We start from the raw sequence: 20,212 nt of genomic DNA on the forward strand, positions 1-20,212 counted from the left end.
AACTCTCAAGCAGTGGCTTTAGCCACACACTTCCAGGTTTTGGACACGCTGGCGGGGGGTTATTTTAAATGCAGTTCAATGGGTATTTTAAAAAGGATTGCCCTCAACAAAGGGATGGGATAAAAATACCACCTAGAGATTGTCCTCAGTGTGGAAGAGGGAAGCATTAGGCTGCTGAATGCCGCTCCCAGTACCCTGTAAAAGGGAAAGCTACACAGCCAGAAAGCTTCTGGCAGGGGGCGGGTCTGCGCACCCCAGAGAATTCAAAAAATGCAAGGCAAAACGTTTGACAAGCAAGCTCCTGCCTGCAGCCACAGGATATGTAGGGCTGGACCTTGCCTCCAGAGAATGAGTAACTCTTATGATATCTTCAGCGCACTTAGTTCCTACTGAAGTGTGGGGAGCCCTTGGTAATAACATCCATGCTTTGCTAATAGGGCATTCCTCTGCCACTAAATTGGGACTTTTTGCACTACCTGGAGTTACTGATTCAGATTACAAAGCAGAAATACAAATTATGCTATGGACTCCTGTGCCACCCTTCTTTATACCTGCAGGTCAGTATATAGCATAACTTATTCCCTTTTCCAACAAAACCCCTAGTGGCAAGGGTAAACATGGCACAAATAACTTTGGTAGCACAGGTCAGCCACAGGTTTTCTGGACAAGCTCTATTACAACAGCTCAGCCAATAGATGGCAAAAATTATAAAGGACTTGTTGATACTGGAGCTCATGTCTCTACTATTAAAAGCAACGAATGGCCTAGTAATCGGCCCACAGTCAGCCCCACATTGACCCTAATTGGGTCAATTAGGAGGAATGCAGCACCCTAGACCAAGCACTCACCTTCGACTTGTCCTTGGCTCTGATAGGCAAACTGCCTAGATTGCCCCATTCATTGCCTCTATACCATCCACACTAGGGGAAAGAGATGTTCTGGGACAATTTGGAACAATCGTACAAATAGACTCAACCTCACCGGAGAACCTTTTTTCATAGGGGCCATTGATCAACCATTCCAAAATCAAATACCGGACATATGTAAACTCACACGGTGGACTGAAGACTGTGTGTGGATCAACCAATGGCCCCTACGAAAGGAACAGCTACTAAATTTAAAACAGCTTGTGGAAGAGCAATTGTCCTTAAGCAATATCTGCCCATCTTCTAGCCCCTGGAATGCCCCTATATTCTGTATACCTAAGTAAAATGGCAAGCGACGATTATTGGAGGATCTACAGGCAGTAAATGCAGTTATTGAACCTATGGGGGCTCTGCAGCCCGGGCTTCCATCACCCACAATGATTCCCCTCAATTCGCCCTCATTAATTTTAGACCTAAAAGACTGTTTTTTCACCATCCCTTTACATCCTGATGAGGCACCTTGGTTTGCGTCTTCTGTCCCTACCTTGAATCATGCAGAAACAATGAAGACATTTCATTGGACCGTGTTGCCACAAAGCATATGTAACAATACAACTACATGCCAAAGGGTAGTCAACCTGCCCTACAGCCTGTCCATTGTAAATTTCCTGCTGCAACCATATATATTATATGGATGAGATTTTACTTGCAGCTCACAATCAATCCATCTTATGTTCTATCCAGGTAGCTGTCATGCAGGCAATTCAAAATGCAGGACTCATTGTAGCACTTGAAAAGCTGCAACGTGAGTCCCTGTGGTATTATCTGGGGTGGAAAATTATTCAACAGACCATCAGCCCTAAGCCTTTATGGCTTTGTGTTAAAGACACCCTTACTTTAAATGAATTACAGAAACTCCTAGGTTCCTTGAATTGGTTGCATCCCGTTTTGGGTCTATCTACAGAACTTTTACGCCCTTTATTTGACTTACTCACATTTGACCTACCCACATTTGCTTCGACAACTGACCCCAGAAGCTAAAACTGCCTTTGCACACTGTACTCAAGCACTAGAAAACCGACAAAATTTGAGATGGGATCCTGATTAATCTGTGTACCTTGTTATAATTGCTAGCAAATTTCAACCTTTTGCTGCTCTGTTTTAATGGTTTGTTAATGATAAAGACCCTTTACGTGTATTAGAATGGTTATGCTCACCTCACACAGCAACAAAGACTGTGTGGACTGTTAATGATATGTCCTCTAATTTAATTAAGAAAAGCAAAGAGTGACTACAAACTCTCAACGGCCAAGACAGATCCACATACCATTTACATAACCTGCAAGTAAAGACATGGCAAGAAATTTTGCATGGTTACTATCAGAAGACACTAACTTTCAAATTGTACTTGCATATTTTTCTGGAGAGTTATCTATCCATTATCCCATTGTTTATGGACAGAGATAGGTAACCTCCCCTTGTATGCAAAGCGTCGCCGCAGCATGACCCCCTGTCAATGGACCAACTGTTTTTACAGACAAAAGATGCTTCCATATAAATTTTAGAATTGGCTGCTATCCGATACGACTTTCATTTATTTCCACAGGAATCACTTAATATCACAACTGATTCCTTGTATGCTGCCAATGTTGCATTCAGTTTAGAATCTTCCTATTTAAAGCATGTTAATAACCATCATTTGTTTACTGTGGACTTTGATTAACAGCCAGCAGCATGATTTTTATACGTTACATGTTTGCTCTCACACAGGCTTACCTGGGCCTATTGCAGAAAGTAGTAACTATGCAGATATTACTGTGATGACGGGTGTGGTACGAAATACTTTTGCTCAGGTCAAGTTATCTCATGGCTTTTTCCACCAGAATGCTCGTTCTCTTCGCAAACAATTTCAATTGACCTCCTCACAGGCTCGTAATATCCTGTTGTCTTGTCCCTCCTGTTGTGGGATTGCTCTTGCTCCTTTAGCAGAAGGCACTAACACCCAAGGTTTAATAGCTAACTCCATTTGGCAAACTGGTATTACCCATATCCCAGAGTTTGGTTGTTTGAGATACGTTCATGTTTCTATTGACACCTATTACCATTTCCTAATGGCAACTTCTCATAGCGGAGAGAAGGCCTGTGACACCATCCAGCACTGGCGCACCTGTTTCACCACTCTGGGCCTTCCCGACACCATCGGCGGACCTGCCTACACCTCAGAGTGAGCTGCTAACTTTTTGCAGCAGTGCGGTTTGTTCCACCATAGGGACATTCCCCACTCTCCCACAGGGCAAGCTATCGCCAAGTATGCCCACAGAACCCTAAAAACCGTGCTTGAAAAACAAAAAGAGGGGGAGCTGGGGTGCCCTCATGGCAGACTAGCTAAAGCCTTATACGTCCTGAATTTTTTTAAATTGGGATGAGATGGGACAAACTGCATGTGAGAAACAGTATTCCTTCAACACAAAGACTCATCTAAGATCTCCAGTAAAGGTAAAGGACTTTGGTAAAATAAAATTTAATGGTAAATGGTAAATTAACTGGACAATGGAAAGGACCCCTGCACTTAATGACATGGGGAAGGGGTTATGCCTCTGTCTCCACAGGCCACCAGGTAGAGTGCATTCCATGACAGTGTGTGCGACCTTTTGTTGCACCATTCTGATTCCATGTGCATATAGTTGCTATGTTATAAGCATGTTACAGTTTTTGAAAAGTTTTTATAGTTATTATTGTTGTCACTGTTATTAATGTCTTAGGAGTTGTTTTAGTTTTTTTGTAGTAGGTTTTCGTTGCCTAATAAAAAAAAAAAAACAGGCGGGGAGATGTGGGGTATGGGGGTATAATTGTTAAAGTTACTAAGGCTTATGCTCACCAGAAGGCCCTGTGGGAAAGGCACAGCTGCAGGCCGGATGGGCGGAAGTTGGTTGTGGGGTGAGAGGCAGTTATGAGTGAGGAGAGAGTCAAGCTGGGAGTGAGGTTGTGATTGGCTGAAGGAACACGTGGACAGTGTACGAGTGGGAAGCTGATTGGCTGGAGGAACATGTGGCCAGTGTATGAGCGAAAAGCTGATTGGCTGGAGGAATGTGTGGACAGCGTATGAGCAGGAAGCTGATTGGGTGATAGGATGTGTGGACAGCAGCTCTGCAGCTGAGCCAGCCAATGGGTGCCATCTTTCTGTTAAGTTCTGTTAGGCCTCGGTTTGGTTTCAGCCATGTCAGGTGGAGATTAAAGGTATAAAAAAGGGCAATTTCTCCCATCAAGCAATCTCCTTTGGATGCATAAGGAGGTCCATGTCACTTTGTTCCCCACTGCTACAGTTTTTGCAAGCATGATTTACATTAATCAAACCAACACCGAAAAGCATGAAACTTATTCTAATATCTGTCGTACCACACCCTAAAAATAACAGAAGAAAACAAGCTGAGATAAAAGGTATTTGCTTTCAAAGACAGAGAAATCCCTTCTGAAAGCCACAGTGTTGGCTTCCTCTTAAGAAATGAAACAAGAGTGCAAAAATTAAACCTCCTGGAGATTTCAGATTAAAGAGAGTGTCTCATGTGTTTTGGTTTCGCACATCACCGTGGCAGGGTAGTTTGTGACCTGGGAGCTGCAGCCAGTAGGAAAAGCAGGTAATTATTTATAAACCCTGGTCCTGTTAGCTGCTTCTGATCTGCTGCACTCTGAACGTGCCCTAAAATCGGAATCAGCAGCAAACTTTTGAAAACCTGAACCCTGCCTGAGAGTAATTTATAGCATTTGAGCTATTATTTGCTGATTCCCTGGGAGGACATCCTTGTGGACAGTGAGGGCAGAACAGCATCATTTGCTTTCTCCACACCTTGAATCATCTAGGGAAAGCTGGTACAGAGAGACTCACATGGTCTCAAGTTCCTGCCCTCAGATCAATGTATTTTAACTGATGGATTGGCACACACCTGAATGACTAGGAAATAGCTGCACAAGATAAGCTGGCCAAGGGATTCATATCAGCGAGCAGTTGCAGAGAAGAGCAGGTTTATCCTTTGTATGCTTGTTGCCAAGACAAGAGTACGCAAGACAAAGTAAGGTCAGAGCTCTCCTGTTTCATGTGGAAATCCAGAGTATGAGCAAGTAGCTACTCAACTTGCTCAGCTGCTGTAAGACACCATGACCATCTCTTAGGTTAAAACCATAAATAATTTTTAAAATGCAGACCAGTAGCATGACACTTAAAGGGCACCCTTCTCAAGCCTGTGCTCTTCAACATCCACATTAATGACCTGGATGCAGGACTTGAAGGAATACTTAGGAATTTTGCTGTCTGCACTGAACTGGGAGGAGCTGTCAAGTCTCTTGGGGCAGAGAGGGCCTCCAGAGAAACCCTGACAAATCAGAGAAATGGGCATCACCAATTGTGGGAAGTTCAACAAGGGAAAGTGCTGGATTCTGCATGTGGGAAGGGGCAAGCCTGGATATGTGGGTGGACTGGGGAATGAGGCTGAGAGCAGCTGCAGGAAGGGACTTGGGAGTCCTGGTCCATGGCAAGTTGAACATGAGTCAGCAGTGTCCTGGCAGCCAGGAAGGACATCTGTGTCCTGGGGCATTAGGTAAAGCATTCCTGGCAGGCAGGGATTGACCTGCTTTGCTTTGGGGCAGCTCCACCTCAAGTGCTGGGGCAGTTTTGGGCATCACAACATAAAAAAGACATTAAGCCACTAAAGACCATCCAGAGAAGGGCCATGAGAATGGTGAAGGGCCTTGAAGGGAAGCCATATGAGGACTGGCTGAGGGCACTTGATCTGTTCAGCTGGAGGAGACTGAGGTCAGACCTCAATGGGATCTTTAACATCTTCCCGAGGGACAGCAGAGGGGCAGGAACCAATCTCTTCACTCTCCTGACCAGGGACAGGACTTGAGAAAATGGCTACAGCTGTGTCCAGGGAGGGTTAGGCTGGATATCAGAAAAAGGTTCTTCCCACAAAGGGTGGCTGGGCACTGAACTGGTTCCTCGGGGAATGGGTCACTGCCCCAAGGCTTCCAGAACTCAAGGAGTGTTTGGACAATGCGTTCAGGCACAGGGTGGGATTGCTGGGGTGTCCTGTGCAGGGCCAGGAGTTGGACTTGATCTTCACAGGTCCTTCCCAACCCAGTATATTCTGTGATTCTATGACATCTAAAATGCTTGCTCTATTCTGAGGGCATTGATCCTTAGCAAAACTCACTTGAAGTGATGCCAGGCATGGTACAAGGCACTGAGGTCATGGGTGTGCAGAATGGCATCACACACATGTCACCAGGAGGAGATGAAGAGGCTCCAGCCCAAAGTCCACATGCCTCATGGCTGAAGGGTGGTGGGTTTGCAGTACTTGCACTGGATCCACACCCGATACATCGTCATCTGTTTCCCACGGTTCACTTGCAATCGCCGATCAATCAGATTCTGGACTTTTTCCAGCCCAGCTGTGGTGAACAGATGATCTAATTCATCTGGAAGCAAAGAGAAGGAAACTGAGGAGACCATAGCTTTTCTTTAACTGATACCTGCTCACAGGTATCAGTGAGGGCTAAGCTAAGCTGAAAGATGGGCCAGAGGACACCCATGGTCACACCCTGGCAGGGAAATGATCAAACAAGACAACTACTTTACTAGGGGAGTTTAACATCACAGTTTTTCAAGTTTTCCTTCTAGCAAAGTAGGAAAGAATTATTTGGAGTACATCTAGAACTAGGGACTTGACAAAGGAAACAGCAGCAGTTTCAAATAAGAGTACTGCTTGTAGTAAGCAATTAAGGAGCATCTTCTGGCAAGCTAGGACAGAGCTATTCCTTCCCCCTTGCCCAGAGGAATTTCAGAGTCCACAAGAGCAAAGAACAGGATCAGACCTATGCTTTTAAATAGCGGCAGTTAGATCTGTGCTGCCTAGGCTGGAGGGGAATGGGATTCATTAAGGTTAAATTTGGAAAAAAAAAATCCCTCAACCCCACACCCTGTTGGGGCCCAATTAAAGCACTAAGAGCCCTTGAGGCTTCAACAATTCCACTGGCAGGTAATCCTGACCAAACGAGTAAGTCTCACAGTGCCCCAGTCCTGCTGAGCAGCAGAGCTTACTCCCAGAGCACGTGGTTTGTCTGGAGTTTCTGTAGGAAAAGTCTGACAGGTCTCGGCTTGTGCTTCTTTATCAGATGCTTTCCATTGTGAGGTGTTCGCCAAACATGCATTAAACAATAATTTTGTTGTGCCAAACAGGACTTGTGCAGTCGGGAACAGTTCAGTTGTGCCACTGGTCTAGAACTGACTGTGCTCAGAGGCCTGTAGTGGAGGAACTGGAGGTGCAGCTGGTGATAAACTGGGAGAATAACAATTGCTGCTAACACCAAGCAGCAGCTGAACTGGAGGGGCTGCCTCAGCTCCATGCTGAACCACACCCTTCTGATTACCTTATAGGAGAGCCGGAAAATTAAGGGAAGGCCTGCTAAGTGGTGTCCATCTCTCTCCATCATCTGCAGCCAGTATACAAGGAGAGCTCCTCCAGTCCCACCCCTCCCAGGGTAGCAAATACACCAGTCTTCCTCTTAAAGGATTTTCCACTAAGGAAATTGACCATGTCATGCTCACACCAGAAGCTGACAAGCCCAGGTCACTGTTTAATTGGGAGATACTTAACATTTCACAGTGTTCCAAGAATGAGGCCGAAAAGATCTAGTGGTCAATCAGGAGGGCACAGGGACAAGAAGCAGTGAAGAGAGTCAGAGGGATGTTTTTTGATGGTCAGAGGCATGTTTCCGGCCTCCTACCTTGTGTGAAGAAGTAGACTCTGGTGCCATCACCTCTTACATAGAAGTTATCAGACAGACATTGACCTAAGAGAAGACAGATATAAACAGTTACCAGTGATCACTTAAAAATCAACAACTGCCATCCATCAACAGGCCCTTCTCCAGCACACACTGTGCTTTGCGGAATTAATGAGCTGCTTCCAAACAGGGCAGAAACAGCTCCAGAGAAGGAGAATCTACTAGTGATGGGGCAAGAATTCCGAGGGGAAAGGAAATACCTTTCTTAAACCGAAGCTGGGCAAGATCATAACGGCCGTAATCTCGCAACAAGATCATTCCCCCTGGTTTCAGAAGGCGACTCAGTCTGGTCACAATGCACTGCATTCTGAGAGAAGAACAAACCAGGAGCACTCAACAAGCCACAAAATCATGTTTCTTTCCTTCCAAAAAGATGGAATAAAGTTCTTTACGTTTCAACTTCATGTAAAGAGCTACCCAAAGCCAGCAGCATTCTGAGCTCTCCCAGAGTCAGGTGCGTTCATTTTATTTGGCCTCTATTTTTTGACATTGCCCGATTTTGCTTTTTTTCCTACAAGGATAACATCCTGCCACAGCAGGGATTAACTGCTCTCTCTTCCTGATTACAAAAGGATCTCCACTGGTTTCTGCAAAACAAGTAGTAAGCGAACTTGAAGAGAAGTGTTGTGAAGTGAAACTAAAGGGAACAAAAAAAGAGACTAGTGTAGGTTGTAACAATTATCACACTAAGACTACAGCGCTTTCCTTACATTTTTCCTGAACCTGAACCCTTCTTTCTTGCTGCCTCCCATGTTAGAAATTCATCTACCCTCTGAGCCTGAAAATCCAGCAGAATACTTTCCAAAGTGAGTGCTCAGTGTGGCTGAGGCTCAGAACAGTGATCTGAGCAATGTTCACCTGCAGCCACTTAAAATCACCTTGTCCTCTGTCAGAACCGGTTACAACAGCAAATACCTGCAAATTTTGTTTGCTGAGGCTTCGTGGAAAACTGGACCACAAACAGAACAAACTTTAATTTTCCTTGATAGGACATTATTAAAGAACTCCAGTCATAGAAGAATTATCTTCTGCAATCAGAGGAATTATTAAAACTTACTTCTCTGGGAGAATTGCTGAGAGGACAAAGATAAGAATAACAATGTCAAGACTCTCCTCTGGCATTGGGAAAGGACTTTGGTCATTGCACAGGTCATGGACAAATGCAAAGCAGCGAGAAGAATCATATTCTGCATTGTTCTGTATTTGAGGGAGAGAAATTAAGAACATTAGTAGCAGACCCTGATCTCAGTATTAGCTGGACTATATGGATTATTAGTATTATATGGAGTATTTTAAATTTCACATTATCAAGAGGTGTGTCCAGAGATCTGTTACAGTCTCAATGGACTTCTGTGTCAGGTATATTCCTTGGTCAGGCAAGGAACAGGTGTGAAATGCAAAAAAGTATTTACACACTGGAGATTTACAAAGAGCTTTGGTCTTGTTACAGTCAATCAAAAAAACCCGCAAAATTGGACCAGGGTTGATCACAATTTTAAGGCCAGAATTTCCACTAACAGTGGTAAGAAATGAGAGATTTATACTGATAAATTGGAAACCTTTACATAAGTGAGAGTATCAGGGCACCTCTCTGCATCATTGAAATCAATATTCATTTAATCTACAAGCAGATATTCCCTATACCCCAAAAATAAAACTTGGTTGCTTAAAGTTACAGCCTTAAAAAATCAGATTTAGCTGCTGCTACAGATTGCAGAAGCCTCTACAAACAGTGCTTGTGTCACATCCAGAAGATGAAATGGATGCTGACTGTGGTGCTATGCTCCCCTGTCATCTCAGGATTGCATTTGATACTTCATATATTCTCAGTACTGCCTTGACCGGAAATTTATCAGTGGTATTTGTCCTTTGACTAAACTCCAACCTCTTGCACGACAAACACGATCCCTCCTCAGGTGCTTGTACAGAAGAAATCAGACCATGTTCCCACAACTGTGATGACAGTGACACACACAAACCAAAACCAGCTTAAGTTCCTGTTAAAAAATAGCCTGAATGTTTTCAAGGTTTAAGTTTTTTTCAAGTTACTCAGCTAAAAGAACACTGTATTGAGAAAGGTACTGCCAACCACAAGGGAAAAAAATCTGTCTGACTTGTTTGCTGCCAACGTGACATTTTGAGAACTTTTACTTCCCTAATTTCCACAATCTTTGATGGCTCATTTTCCAGATTTCCCAGTGCAAGGGTCAGCACCAGGGCTGGCTAAAACCAGAAAGCTGCCAGCACAGCCAGAGAGTCACTGGCAGCTGGTATAGATTTGTGTTAATGGGCAATTGGCTCCAGATACTTCCCATATCTTCGTAAGTTACCACTGAGATTACCTGGACAAGATCCACAGCTGCTGTAGAAAAGTCACAGCAATAAACGAACAAGCCTGGGTCACTGCAATAAATCAAAGAAACTCATCATTTATATTGAGAAATTAAGGAGTGTTTCAAATGCACAAAGCCCAGAAATCCTTGGCTTTAGTTTTTGTGCAAAATCTGGTGGATTCCATCGCTCCTTTATGCCCATTCTTTCATATGGAACTGACTGCTTCCTTTTTATTTTGAATCTAAAACCAAGGGCTTCCAAGCTCAAAACACAATAACCTGAAGCTGCAGATGGCAAAGATACCATTAGCATTTGGCTTTTCTCTGAGCTTGTCATGGAACATTTTTCCAATTGTTTTTCAGAGGCTGGTATCTCATGCAGGTAAAAGCCTACTGAGAATTACTTCACAGAATCCCAGAATGGTGTCGGAGGAACGTAAAAGATCATCCAGTCCCACCCCTGCTATGGGCAGAGACACCTTCCACTAGACCAAGGTGTTCCAAGCCCTGTCCAACCTGGTCTTGGACACTTCTAGGAATGCAGCAGCCACAGCTTTTCTGGGCAACCCATGCCAGGGCTTCCCCACCCTCAAAGGGAACAATTCCTTTCTAATATCCCATTTATCTCTACCCTCTGGCAGTGGGAAGCCATTTCCTCTTGTCTTGTCTCTACTTACTTGTTGGTTTGTAAAATTGGGAAGACTGTATTCCCAGCCCCACAGCCAACCTGCATAAAGAGAGTAAATACATACAGTGAAAATAATTCCTTCAGCTTGTACATGCAGATAATTTTCAATCACCTCTCTACAGCCATGTAACGAAGAGCTACGCATGAGTAAAGCTGAGAATGGCAGTGACCATCCATGCAAGATCCGAGTGTGTTAAGGTCTGAGGAACAGGATTACATGCGTGGGAAACCACTAAGCAAGCTCTTGTCAAAATCTTAGTAACAAGCTATACATTGTTACTCTTTTGAAAGCTGTTTTTGCTGGAATCCCAAGTATAACAACCAGTATGAGTCACTGAAGCATGGGCAAAGGCCATAGATGAGTTACATTCACTTCCATAGAAAATCAGAGCAACGGAGAAGTTAGGTTTGCTTTACTCTAATTACTCCTTCTGCTTGTTCCCATTTGAAGAGATGATGGCTCACACAACTGGGTTTAGGGAATTTGCCTCTGAATGTTTAAAGAATCAGTAAAATTGAAACAGACTGAGCAGAAAATACCACAAAGGGTTTGCAGTGACAGCTGTTAGTTAAAGAGCTCAGGTGAGATAGGAAACGCACATTGAGAACACTGTAGTCTGAGGAAATCGTAAAAGTGTCAAATTAAATTAAAAAATCAGGACAGTTCATACTAACTCTTCCTGGAAGGGCAGGACTTTCATATAATACTAAGTATTAAACAAATCCAGTAATATCTACAGTGAACAACTAGAGGTGACAGAGCAAAAAGGTCACAACCAGCTGTCAGCCATCCAATACTTAAAATTGCCACAAACTTCTCTGGGACAAAGCCTGTATCAGTTTGGGATTCCCTGTTATCACAAGGGCCCTAAGGAACAAACCCAAGAGCATCTTTACATTCTTGGCTTCATTGCTTCGTTTCACACCTCCCAAGGCAAACAGGAGTCAGCGCAAATATACAGACAATAATGACAAGGTGTCCTAGAGTGACTATATGATGCTTGTATCCCCGCTTGTCAGTTCTGTTTATGCTGGATGTTAAGTTCTGCATCTTCAAGACTGGTTCCAAGAGTGAAGGAGGAGAGAAGAAGTGTGCAGTTTGTTTGCAGAAACTGTACTTGCTGCCCCTGCTCTGTATTCCTTCTCATGGATTGTGTTGTCTGCAAGACAGGCAGCGGGAGAGAACTCTCCTTTACTTTTAGTTATTAGCTAGCTGAGGTAGTGAAGTTCCCCAGACCGTGGTTTTTTTTTTTCCTTGGAACTGATCAACCCTGCTCTGGGCTAAAATCCCAGAACACTGGGAGCACACATCTGTGGCCCACCAGGGCCCAGGATGCAGCATTCCAGCACTGAGGGACTGATAACAGACTGAGTGAGCCAAGCTACACCCCACAACAGGGGCTTTCTGAAGGTGCCATCTCTTCAGAACAGTGAGAGGTTTTATGATTCAATATTATCCATTTTTTTATGCCTGTGAATACTTTGCTTGTTAAATAAACAATTTTTTTCCACTTTTCTCCTGGGAAATATTTTCCTGAACCAGTTGGGGGAGGGGCCACTTGAATGTGCTTTCCAGAGAAACCGCTTTGTAAGTTTCCTCCAAAATTTGCCCTGAATCAGGACAGAAGGGAAAGCTTTATACAGAGTAGAAGAATCAGCTTCTTCAAAAGATGACTTTTAAATGCTTGTTTGAACATCTGATAGCAATAGTTTGGCTTTTAAACTTGTAAACTTCTTATGGTTCTTGTGCTCTGCTAATTCAGAGTCTGAACCAAAAGAATCCCAACAGATTTAGTTCAGTTCTAAACTACCCTCTAATTTTTGCATTTTACTGACTGAAGGCAATCATCCACTCCCTTGCTGTTTGGCAGTGACACACATTTTTATGTCCCAGTCACACTGACACAAGAGAGGCTTTGATGTGTGACTTTGATTTACAGCTCTTACCTCTAATATACGGTAAGATGCAGCTGATCCTGGGTAATGCCCATCATGCTGACTCAGCTCACTGTCTTTCTGTGCAGCCAACTCCTCCGTGTGGCCTCCAGGTGGGCTTTTTATCAGGTTTAACTGTCTCTCTGTCCTGGTTTCCAATGAGCAATGGCAAAGTTCACAGCTTCCTAGCCCTTTCTTTTTGGATTCTTCTGTGTCACTAAATCCATGCACAGAATCTCCATTTTGGCTTGAGTTCCTGTGAGGTGCCAGCTCAGGAAATTCAGTGAACAGCCAGTGCCTGTCCTTGAAGAAGCCATTTTCATGGATTTTATAGAAGTCATCCCAGTATTTCTTAGCATTCACCTCATATTCCTCTGCGAACACAAGCAAAAACATTACCAGGCATCAAATCAGAAGGTTTCAGGGTTTAATCAGTTCAGAGAGTGAGGGATCACTGCAGGTACCTATGCACCAACCTGCTGTAATAAGTGACATTATTGACTTAAAATCACCTTTATTTAAATTTGCAATTCCACACAAACACTCAGCCTATGTCCTCACAGTCACTTTGTTAGGACTTAAAAAGGGAAAAGAGAGAAGAGGAAACTCTGTCTCCCAGTAGGATTTAAAGGAAGCTGGCAACAGAAAAAGTCTCTTTAAAGGAGACTGGATTAAAGAAATCCAGGTTTTACTTCCATCTCTAACACTGACTTGTTCAGCTCACTGGAACAATTAATTTGGAGCCTGGTGACATTAAGTGTAAAGCACAACTCCTAAGGAATTTTCTGAGAGCTGCCTGGAACTGAAAGCTCCTATCCAACACACTGCTCTTATTTTCAGGTGGAGAAACTGAAAAATGATCAACTCTCCAGGCCTGGCAGGAAGCTCAGTTAGAATTTATGCAATCCTGCAGGTAACAGGACAGCACGTTTTCCACATTTTGCTGGAGTCCAGTCCAGATAACTTTACTTTCCATAGTTCTGTGCATGTCAGAGCATCACACATTTATGAACTAAAACAAAAGAGGGGAATCAACAGTGACCACCTGCATTAAAGTACCAGTGGAGAACTAAGGTGGACAGGCTAAAGATGAACAGAATTAATTTGAGCAGCAGCACTTTCACATCAAATGGTTCATTTCAGGAGCAAGAGGAGTATTACAGGGAGCTGGAATAGCTCTTACAAAGCCATGATCAAGTGAAATTTGAGTCACCTACAAACTTACTTCCACACACTTTCACAGATTTCAGATCAAGTACAGTCTGGGGGAACTATTTCTTCCATGGGAAACTACAAATCCAAGTGACTTTTTATGACTTCATCAATGTGATGAGTTCTTTGTTCTGGGAATTAATACCTAATTATAGCATCCTATGCTTGAAATCACCTACAGACATTAACATCCATTGGCCAGAAATCCCAATTGCATGCCAATAACAAGTAACTCCTCAACCGTCTTTGGATGGCAACAAGTGCATTACTGAAAAATGACTGGAGGGTATTATTAGCTGAACTGCTGTTTATTTATTAGTCTTCCTGAAGAACATAAAACTGTTTCAAAGTGAGATGGTAAAGTGAACCCAGAACACCTGGAAAAATATGTAGCCTCAGCCAAATATAGACAAAAATGACTTTAACAAAGAAGCACTAATCAGTCATATGTCTATTTTTAGTAGGATATATCCCTGCAGCACAAAGAGCTATATAAAAAATAATCTCTTTACCTCAACTACAAGGATTTTCTCCTTTTAAGAAGCCTGGTTCTTACACATGAAGCTGAAGGAAACTTTAATGTCTGGTATTAGACACAAGCAGTAAGTTTGTGCCATGATCTCACTGTAGGTCACAGTGAGCTGGGCCAGGTCAGTTCACTATTTGCATGGAAGAAGTCAGTGACTGCTGATGCTGAAAGAAGTGCTATTGATCCAAACCCTTGTACACTCTACCCTAAACTTTCTTTCTCCCATGTACCAGCAGGAATATGCAAGGCTTCTGAGGCTGAAACTCTCTTTCACCTAACAAAAATACATATCCTGATTCCTGCTCATCTCCAACAATTCCATGACAGCCTGACTGCTGTGGAATGCTTACCTGAGACACTGGGACAAAATTCCAGCCCAGTCATTTTGGATTGCCCATATTTTTGCCACATTACACTGGTGAAGAAGACATTGTACTCTTCCTTTGTTACATTAGTGCAAAATTCTGTTGGATGCTTTTGAAGAGCTGTCATACTCCAAACTACATGTGGGGAAGCTTTATTTAAAGCTCATTTACCTTGGAGCCTGCTGTTTTCAAAGCCCTGAATAAATGATCAGTAACAATGTAAATACAAAAAATCAAGGGCCAGCTGACAAAGATCATACAAGAAACAGATTTAAGTGAACATATGACCGTGGCTTCCTGCCAGAAAAGTTCACATCATACTTGCTTCAGGCCCTTTTTGGGGTATTAGCTCACAGTGCCATCGGTGTGCAAGCCAGATTCCCCCAGAGACTTTCCTGATAAGGACTCCTAGCTTCCTGCTCACCTTTGTAAGCACACCCCCAAAGCCAAGCCCATGCTCACCCCTTCACTCTGCAAAAGAAGAGCAAACAAAAGTAACTGTTCAAAAAAAACCAGAAGAGAACCAGGGACCTCCTGAATTGCAAGGGGGCTAATCATGGAGCCTCGAAAGGAAACCAAGAAACTTGGATTTCTTTCTCTTTCTTTTCCCAGCCAGGAGACACATCTTCCACATACCCACAGAGCTTCCCTCCTTCTTCAGAACAAATCCTGACATCTCCAAGTAGTCCACAGAATAATACAGTCATAATGACCAATATTCTGCCTTTGTTCTCCTCCTTGGACATCCTGATTCTCAAACTACCAGACCCTTCAGGCACATTTGCCTGGGCTGCTTTCCCTACTTTCCAGCCATCCCATTGTCTCCACACACTTCCCAGTGAATAGCAACCATCAACATCTGACTGGCCTCTATTGTTCAGTCTGGGAAATACATCATGGAGCTCTGGCAAACGGTTCCAACAGCAAATTGCTCCACTAGTTGTATATAGGTTCTCAAAGCATGACAGACAGCACCCTTTAATGCTAACCAGATTTTAAAATGAGCTCAACACAATGGGCATCACAATGCAAAACTGCTGGATACCTCTAGGAGTCCAAGAAATTAGGAGGGTTACTCTTTGGTGTAATTAAATTTGCTATTGTGAACACAACTGGAAGCTATATGGAAGTGTCTCAATAGTTCCAGTAGTGCTCAGCATCATCTTACCAGTGATGCACTCAATTTAATTTGCACAAAAGGAGCAGATTCACACTAGAGCTCAGCAGGGTATAACAAGATCATCATCAGATAAGTTTCTTATCACACCAAAGAACCATTTCACCAATATTTGAGGGACTAGATGATCTCTACCAGGTCTGGAGAAAATGCATTATTAACAACTCAGAATGGTTTCAACCATGACTTAACCAAAGACCTGAGCACCTTGAGCTTGATTCAGAGACAAGTAAGCTCTGCATTTTGGATTGATAAATATCCTTTAAATCATACAAAATACAAACTTTGGAATCCCTTTGCTGTCTATCTGAGGATAAACAATCAAGATAAAATAATCTTTCTTTCTCTGATTAAATTGTTCTCGTGGTTCGTTTGCTTTGTAGAGATATGGATACCTCTTTGTAGAGATATGGACACCTCTTTGTAGAGATATGGACACTACTTTCTCAGACCCTTTAAAGAGAAAATCAGCTTGGATCAGGGCTCATTCCACAGCAAGTCAGCAAAAACTGCTTACTAGCAGTTAAGCTTTAAAGAGCAAAAATAAGCAGAGGCAACAACTCTACACTCAAAGAGGTTTGTTGACAATGAACACTATCAAGTATTTAACACACACATCATGACAGAGCAGTGCAAGCCAATCTGACTCCTCCCAACCAGCAGCAGTCTCTAGTGAAGGTGGAAGAGTCACAGAGAGATAAATTAAGAACAGAAAGGTTCCTCCTCCTCAATTTCCCATTATCACAGCTGTGTTAATGCCTTCTGAGTGACTGGGAGAGGGTGAAGAGAGGAACTGATGATGTTGTGATGCGGCTTTGGCCAGACTGTTCCATTCCTGGCACAAAGCTGACTCACATGAGGACACTCTCCAAAAGTACCTTGTTTATCTTGTGGCAATAGTTGTGAGCTGTTTTCTTGAACTTTACTCCTGGCACTGGCTTCCTGCTCTTCTGACCATTCCACATTATCCCTGTTGTGAAAAATAAGATGAACTAGAGCTAAGCATGGTAGGAAAGAGAAATGTCTGGAGAGCCCTCCAAATGGACAGGCGTGCAGATGTGATCCCCAATTCCAGCCCAGCACCAGCACAACAGCCTAGTCAGCATGTGCAGGTCCTAGTCCTGAAGGAACTCATGGAATTGCAAACAGAAGGGATCCTAAATCTGTCCCATTTTGGATGCTCAGTCAAGTCAAATTTAAAGGGAATAGATCCTTGCTAAAATCATGAGAGCACTCAGCACAAAACTACATAGTCTTTCTCAAGTTAAAACAAAAGAGGCAGTTGGGTTATTTGGAACTTAACTGTTAAATGAAATCAAATGATGAGAAAATCACGGGAATCTTTAAAGCATTGAGAATTATTAATAACTTCAATGCACATACACAGCTATGCAGTCATTAAAGTGATTCACTTGGCCTTTTTTCATTAAAACAAGTCAATGAAAAGCAGAGTACAAGGCTCAAGAAGCAGTTCTTTTCTCAAAAGGAATCAGTCTTCTGATTTTAACTCACAAAACAAGGGCTTAAATATTAAGTCTGTGAAAAAACAGATTACTAAGAATTTCCACAGGAAAACTAAGGACATGCTTTTGTAACATACCTTTTGTATAGAATAGTCCCAGAAGGAATGACAGGCTGACACATATAAATATTACTTAATTACAAATTAAACACACCTGATTCTTAACACGGTATAGCAGCCAGAGACCCAAAGTGGATCTAGCTACCCCAAAAATGCAAAATACCTTCAGTTCCCAGCAAATTAGAGAATTTGGATGTTTAACTGACTTAAAACAACTTCTGCATCTAAATAAAGAGCTCCTGTTCCAAGCACACACTTGGCACAACCTTACTGAAGGAATGTCAGGTTATGGATATGCTGACAGAAGGTAATTTACCTTTATTAACCACAGCAATAAAACAATTGCTACAACCACAAGAGCCTGAGGAATGCTACTGCTTCAGGAGGGGTTGAGAATGGCTCAGAACTCCCTGTTGATCAGCCCTGAAGATTCAGGACACTCTGGGGATCAATCCCAAAGGTTCAGGAGCCCCCAGAGAAGCAGTCCCCAAGGCCCAGAACCCCGCAGGCAGCAGTTCCAAGTGCTCAGGACCCCCGGAGACCAGCACTCCCGACCAGCACCGGCCACATAGGGCAGTGCCCTGCTCGGGGATGCCGGTCCCCGCCCGGCCTGCAGTCGCTGTCGGGCCGCCAGCCCTACACCCACCGCTCCCTCAGCCTGCTCCACGCCCTGAGGGTGTCTCTCGAGGCGCGCCCGGAGAAGAGGGCGGTCACCGCGGTCAGGGCCCCGTGAGACGGAGCGGGCACGTTGCGACTGGCCCATTACACAGTACTTGGCCACAGACACCGCAAATCGGAGAAGCGACGGCGAGCCCGCCCCAGCCACCCCCACGCCACCGCCGGGCGCGGGGCGGCACCACAGGGCAGCAGACCCTGGGCGGCTCACGGGGGTCTAGAGCAGGCAGCGGCGGCAGCCCTCACGCACCAGGCGTTGTGCTGGAAAAGCCGGGAGGGGTCGGTGAGGAGCCGCCTCCCAAAAGGCCGCCGCTCCCCTGCCTCGCTGGACGCCGCCATGACGGGCCGGCCAGCGCCGGAAGCGGAAGCAGCGCCGCGCGGTCCGACCCGAAGGAGGACTGCGGGCAGCGGTCACGTGGGAGGGGCGGTCAGGTGAGGCGGTCCCGCCGGAACGTGTGGGGGAAGGGTCCCGCAAATGGCTTTGGGGAGTTTATCTCGCATTCCAGGGAGTTCCGGAACGGGACAGGCTGCAAGGGACCACAGGGCTTCCTCTGCTCCAGCCTTCCTGCTCCAGTAGGGTCATTCCAGAGTACATGGCACAGAATCCCAGAATGGTGTGGGTGGGAAGGGACCTTAGAGACCACCCAGTGCCACCCCTGCCATGGCAGGGACACCTCCCACTGTCCCAGGGTGCTCCAAGCCCCCAGCCTGGCCTTGGGCACTGCCAGGGATCCAGGAGCAGACACAGCTGCTTTGGGCACCCTGTGCCAGGGCCTACCCAACCTCACAGGGAGGAATTTCCTCCCAACATCCCAGCTAATCCTGCTCTTTCAAATTGAACCCATTCCCCCTTGTCCTCTTACAACGAGGTGTAATGGGTTCAAATTCAAAGGATTTGAATGGATTGCCCAGGACTGCCTCCAGACAGTTCTGGAGTATCTCCGACAATGAAAGCTTGACACCTCTGGACAATCTCATCTCCAGTGCTTGGTCACTGCACAATGATGAAGTTCTTTTGCATGTTCAGGTGGAACTTCCTGGGCATCAGTTTGTGCCTGTTGCCTCTCGTTCTATTGCTCAGCACCACTGAGCACAGTCCAGCTCCATTTTCTTGGCACCCTTTCAGATATTTATTTATTTGGCCTTCTGGGAAGATGGAGGGAAGATGAAGGAGGAAGGACAGAAATTGAGGAGGCCACCAGGACGATCAGAAGGATAGAACACCTCTTGTACAAGGAAAGACTAAGAGAGTTGGGATTGTTCAGCCTGGAGATGAGAAGCTCTGGGGTGACTTAAATGTGGCCCTTTCCCGTACCTGAGGGAAGTCTCCAAAAAAGATGGAGAGAGACTATTTACAAGGGCATGGAATGACAGGACAGGGGGGAATGGCTTTACACTGACAGGGGGCAGTGTTAAATGGGATATTCTAAGAAATTCTTCCCTGGGAGGGTGGGGAGGCCCTGGCACAGGGTGCCCAGAGCAGCTGTGGCTGCCCCTGGATCCCTGGCAGTGTCCAAGACCAGGCTGGGGGCTTGGAGCAGCCTGGGATAGAGGAAGGTGTCCCTGCCACGGCAGGGGTGAAACTGGACAGGCTTTAAAGTCCCCTACAAACCATTCTGTGATTCTGTAATGTTGTTCATAGCGTGCAAAGGGAGGCACAGGGTGACTTACCAAATTTTGTGGCGCATCTTTCTGCAACACTTGAAGGAGTCGCCATCCATCCACACTGGCTGATGCTGTCCCTGAGCTCCTGCAGGTGGCAACCAGAAGACAGAAGTGAGAGACATTGGCTTGTGAAACAGCCCAGCCCCACTCAGCACCAGCTGCTGCACCCAGAGGGACCTGGTACCTGAGGAGTTTAAACTGCACAGGGGTGTGACATGCCCGTGGTGGCAATTCCAGCAGTGCCTTTGCAGAGCAGATGGCAGCCATGCAGATGCTTCTGGATATGCAACCAGAGAAAAAGCTTTTCTGGAAATCTCATCTTGGGGCCTCTGTGTTTTGTTTATG

At 44.8% G+C, this 20,212-nt stretch overlaps 1 protein-coding gene across 1 annotated transcript; it reads right to left on the reverse strand.

Annotated features, from left to right (window-relative positions):
* Window positions 1-4,872: 4,872 nt before the first annotated feature.
* LOC115914086 (methyltransferase-like protein 2) lies at window positions 4,873-18,581 on the reverse strand. Its single transcript, XM_030966435.1, has 9 exons — window positions 18,453-18,581; window positions 16,824-16,915; window positions 12,675-13,036; window positions 10,717-10,766; window positions 10,049-10,109; window positions 8,764-8,903; window positions 7,907-8,013; window positions 7,647-7,712; window positions 4,873-6,338 (listed from the first exon to the last, which is right to left on the reverse strand). The coding sequence occupies exons 1-9, from the start codon at window positions 18,539-18,541 to the stop codon at window positions 6,187-6,189; spliced, it is 1,119 nt and encodes a 372-aa protein (XP_030822295.1). The 5' UTR covers window positions 18,542-18,581; the 3' UTR covers window positions 4,873-6,186.
* Window positions 18,582-20,212: the final 1,631 nt, after the last annotated feature.

The sequence above is a fragment of the Camarhynchus parvulus genome, chromosome 27 (genome assembly GCF_901933205.1).
Source record: "Camarhynchus parvulus chromosome 27, STF_HiC, whole genome shotgun sequence".
Lineage (NCBI taxonomy): Eukaryota > Metazoa > Chordata > Aves > Passeriformes > Thraupidae > Camarhynchus > Camarhynchus parvulus.

Bases quoted from the DNA above. Each gene is read 5' to 3' on its own strand.
- LOC115914086 (XM_030966435.1), bottom strand. From the start codon at position 18,541: ATGGCGGCGTCCAGCGAGGCAGGGGAGCGGCGGCCTTTTGGGAGGCGG. The intron at 13,037-16,823 runs GTACTTTTGGAG...TTGTGTTCGCAG, and splicing joins ATTGCCACAAGATAAACAAG to AGGAATATGAGGTGAATGCT. The intron at 6,339-7,646 runs GTAGGAGGCCGG...CTTTGCTTCCAG, and splicing joins AGTCTACTTCTTCACACAAG to ATGAATTAGATCATCTGTTC.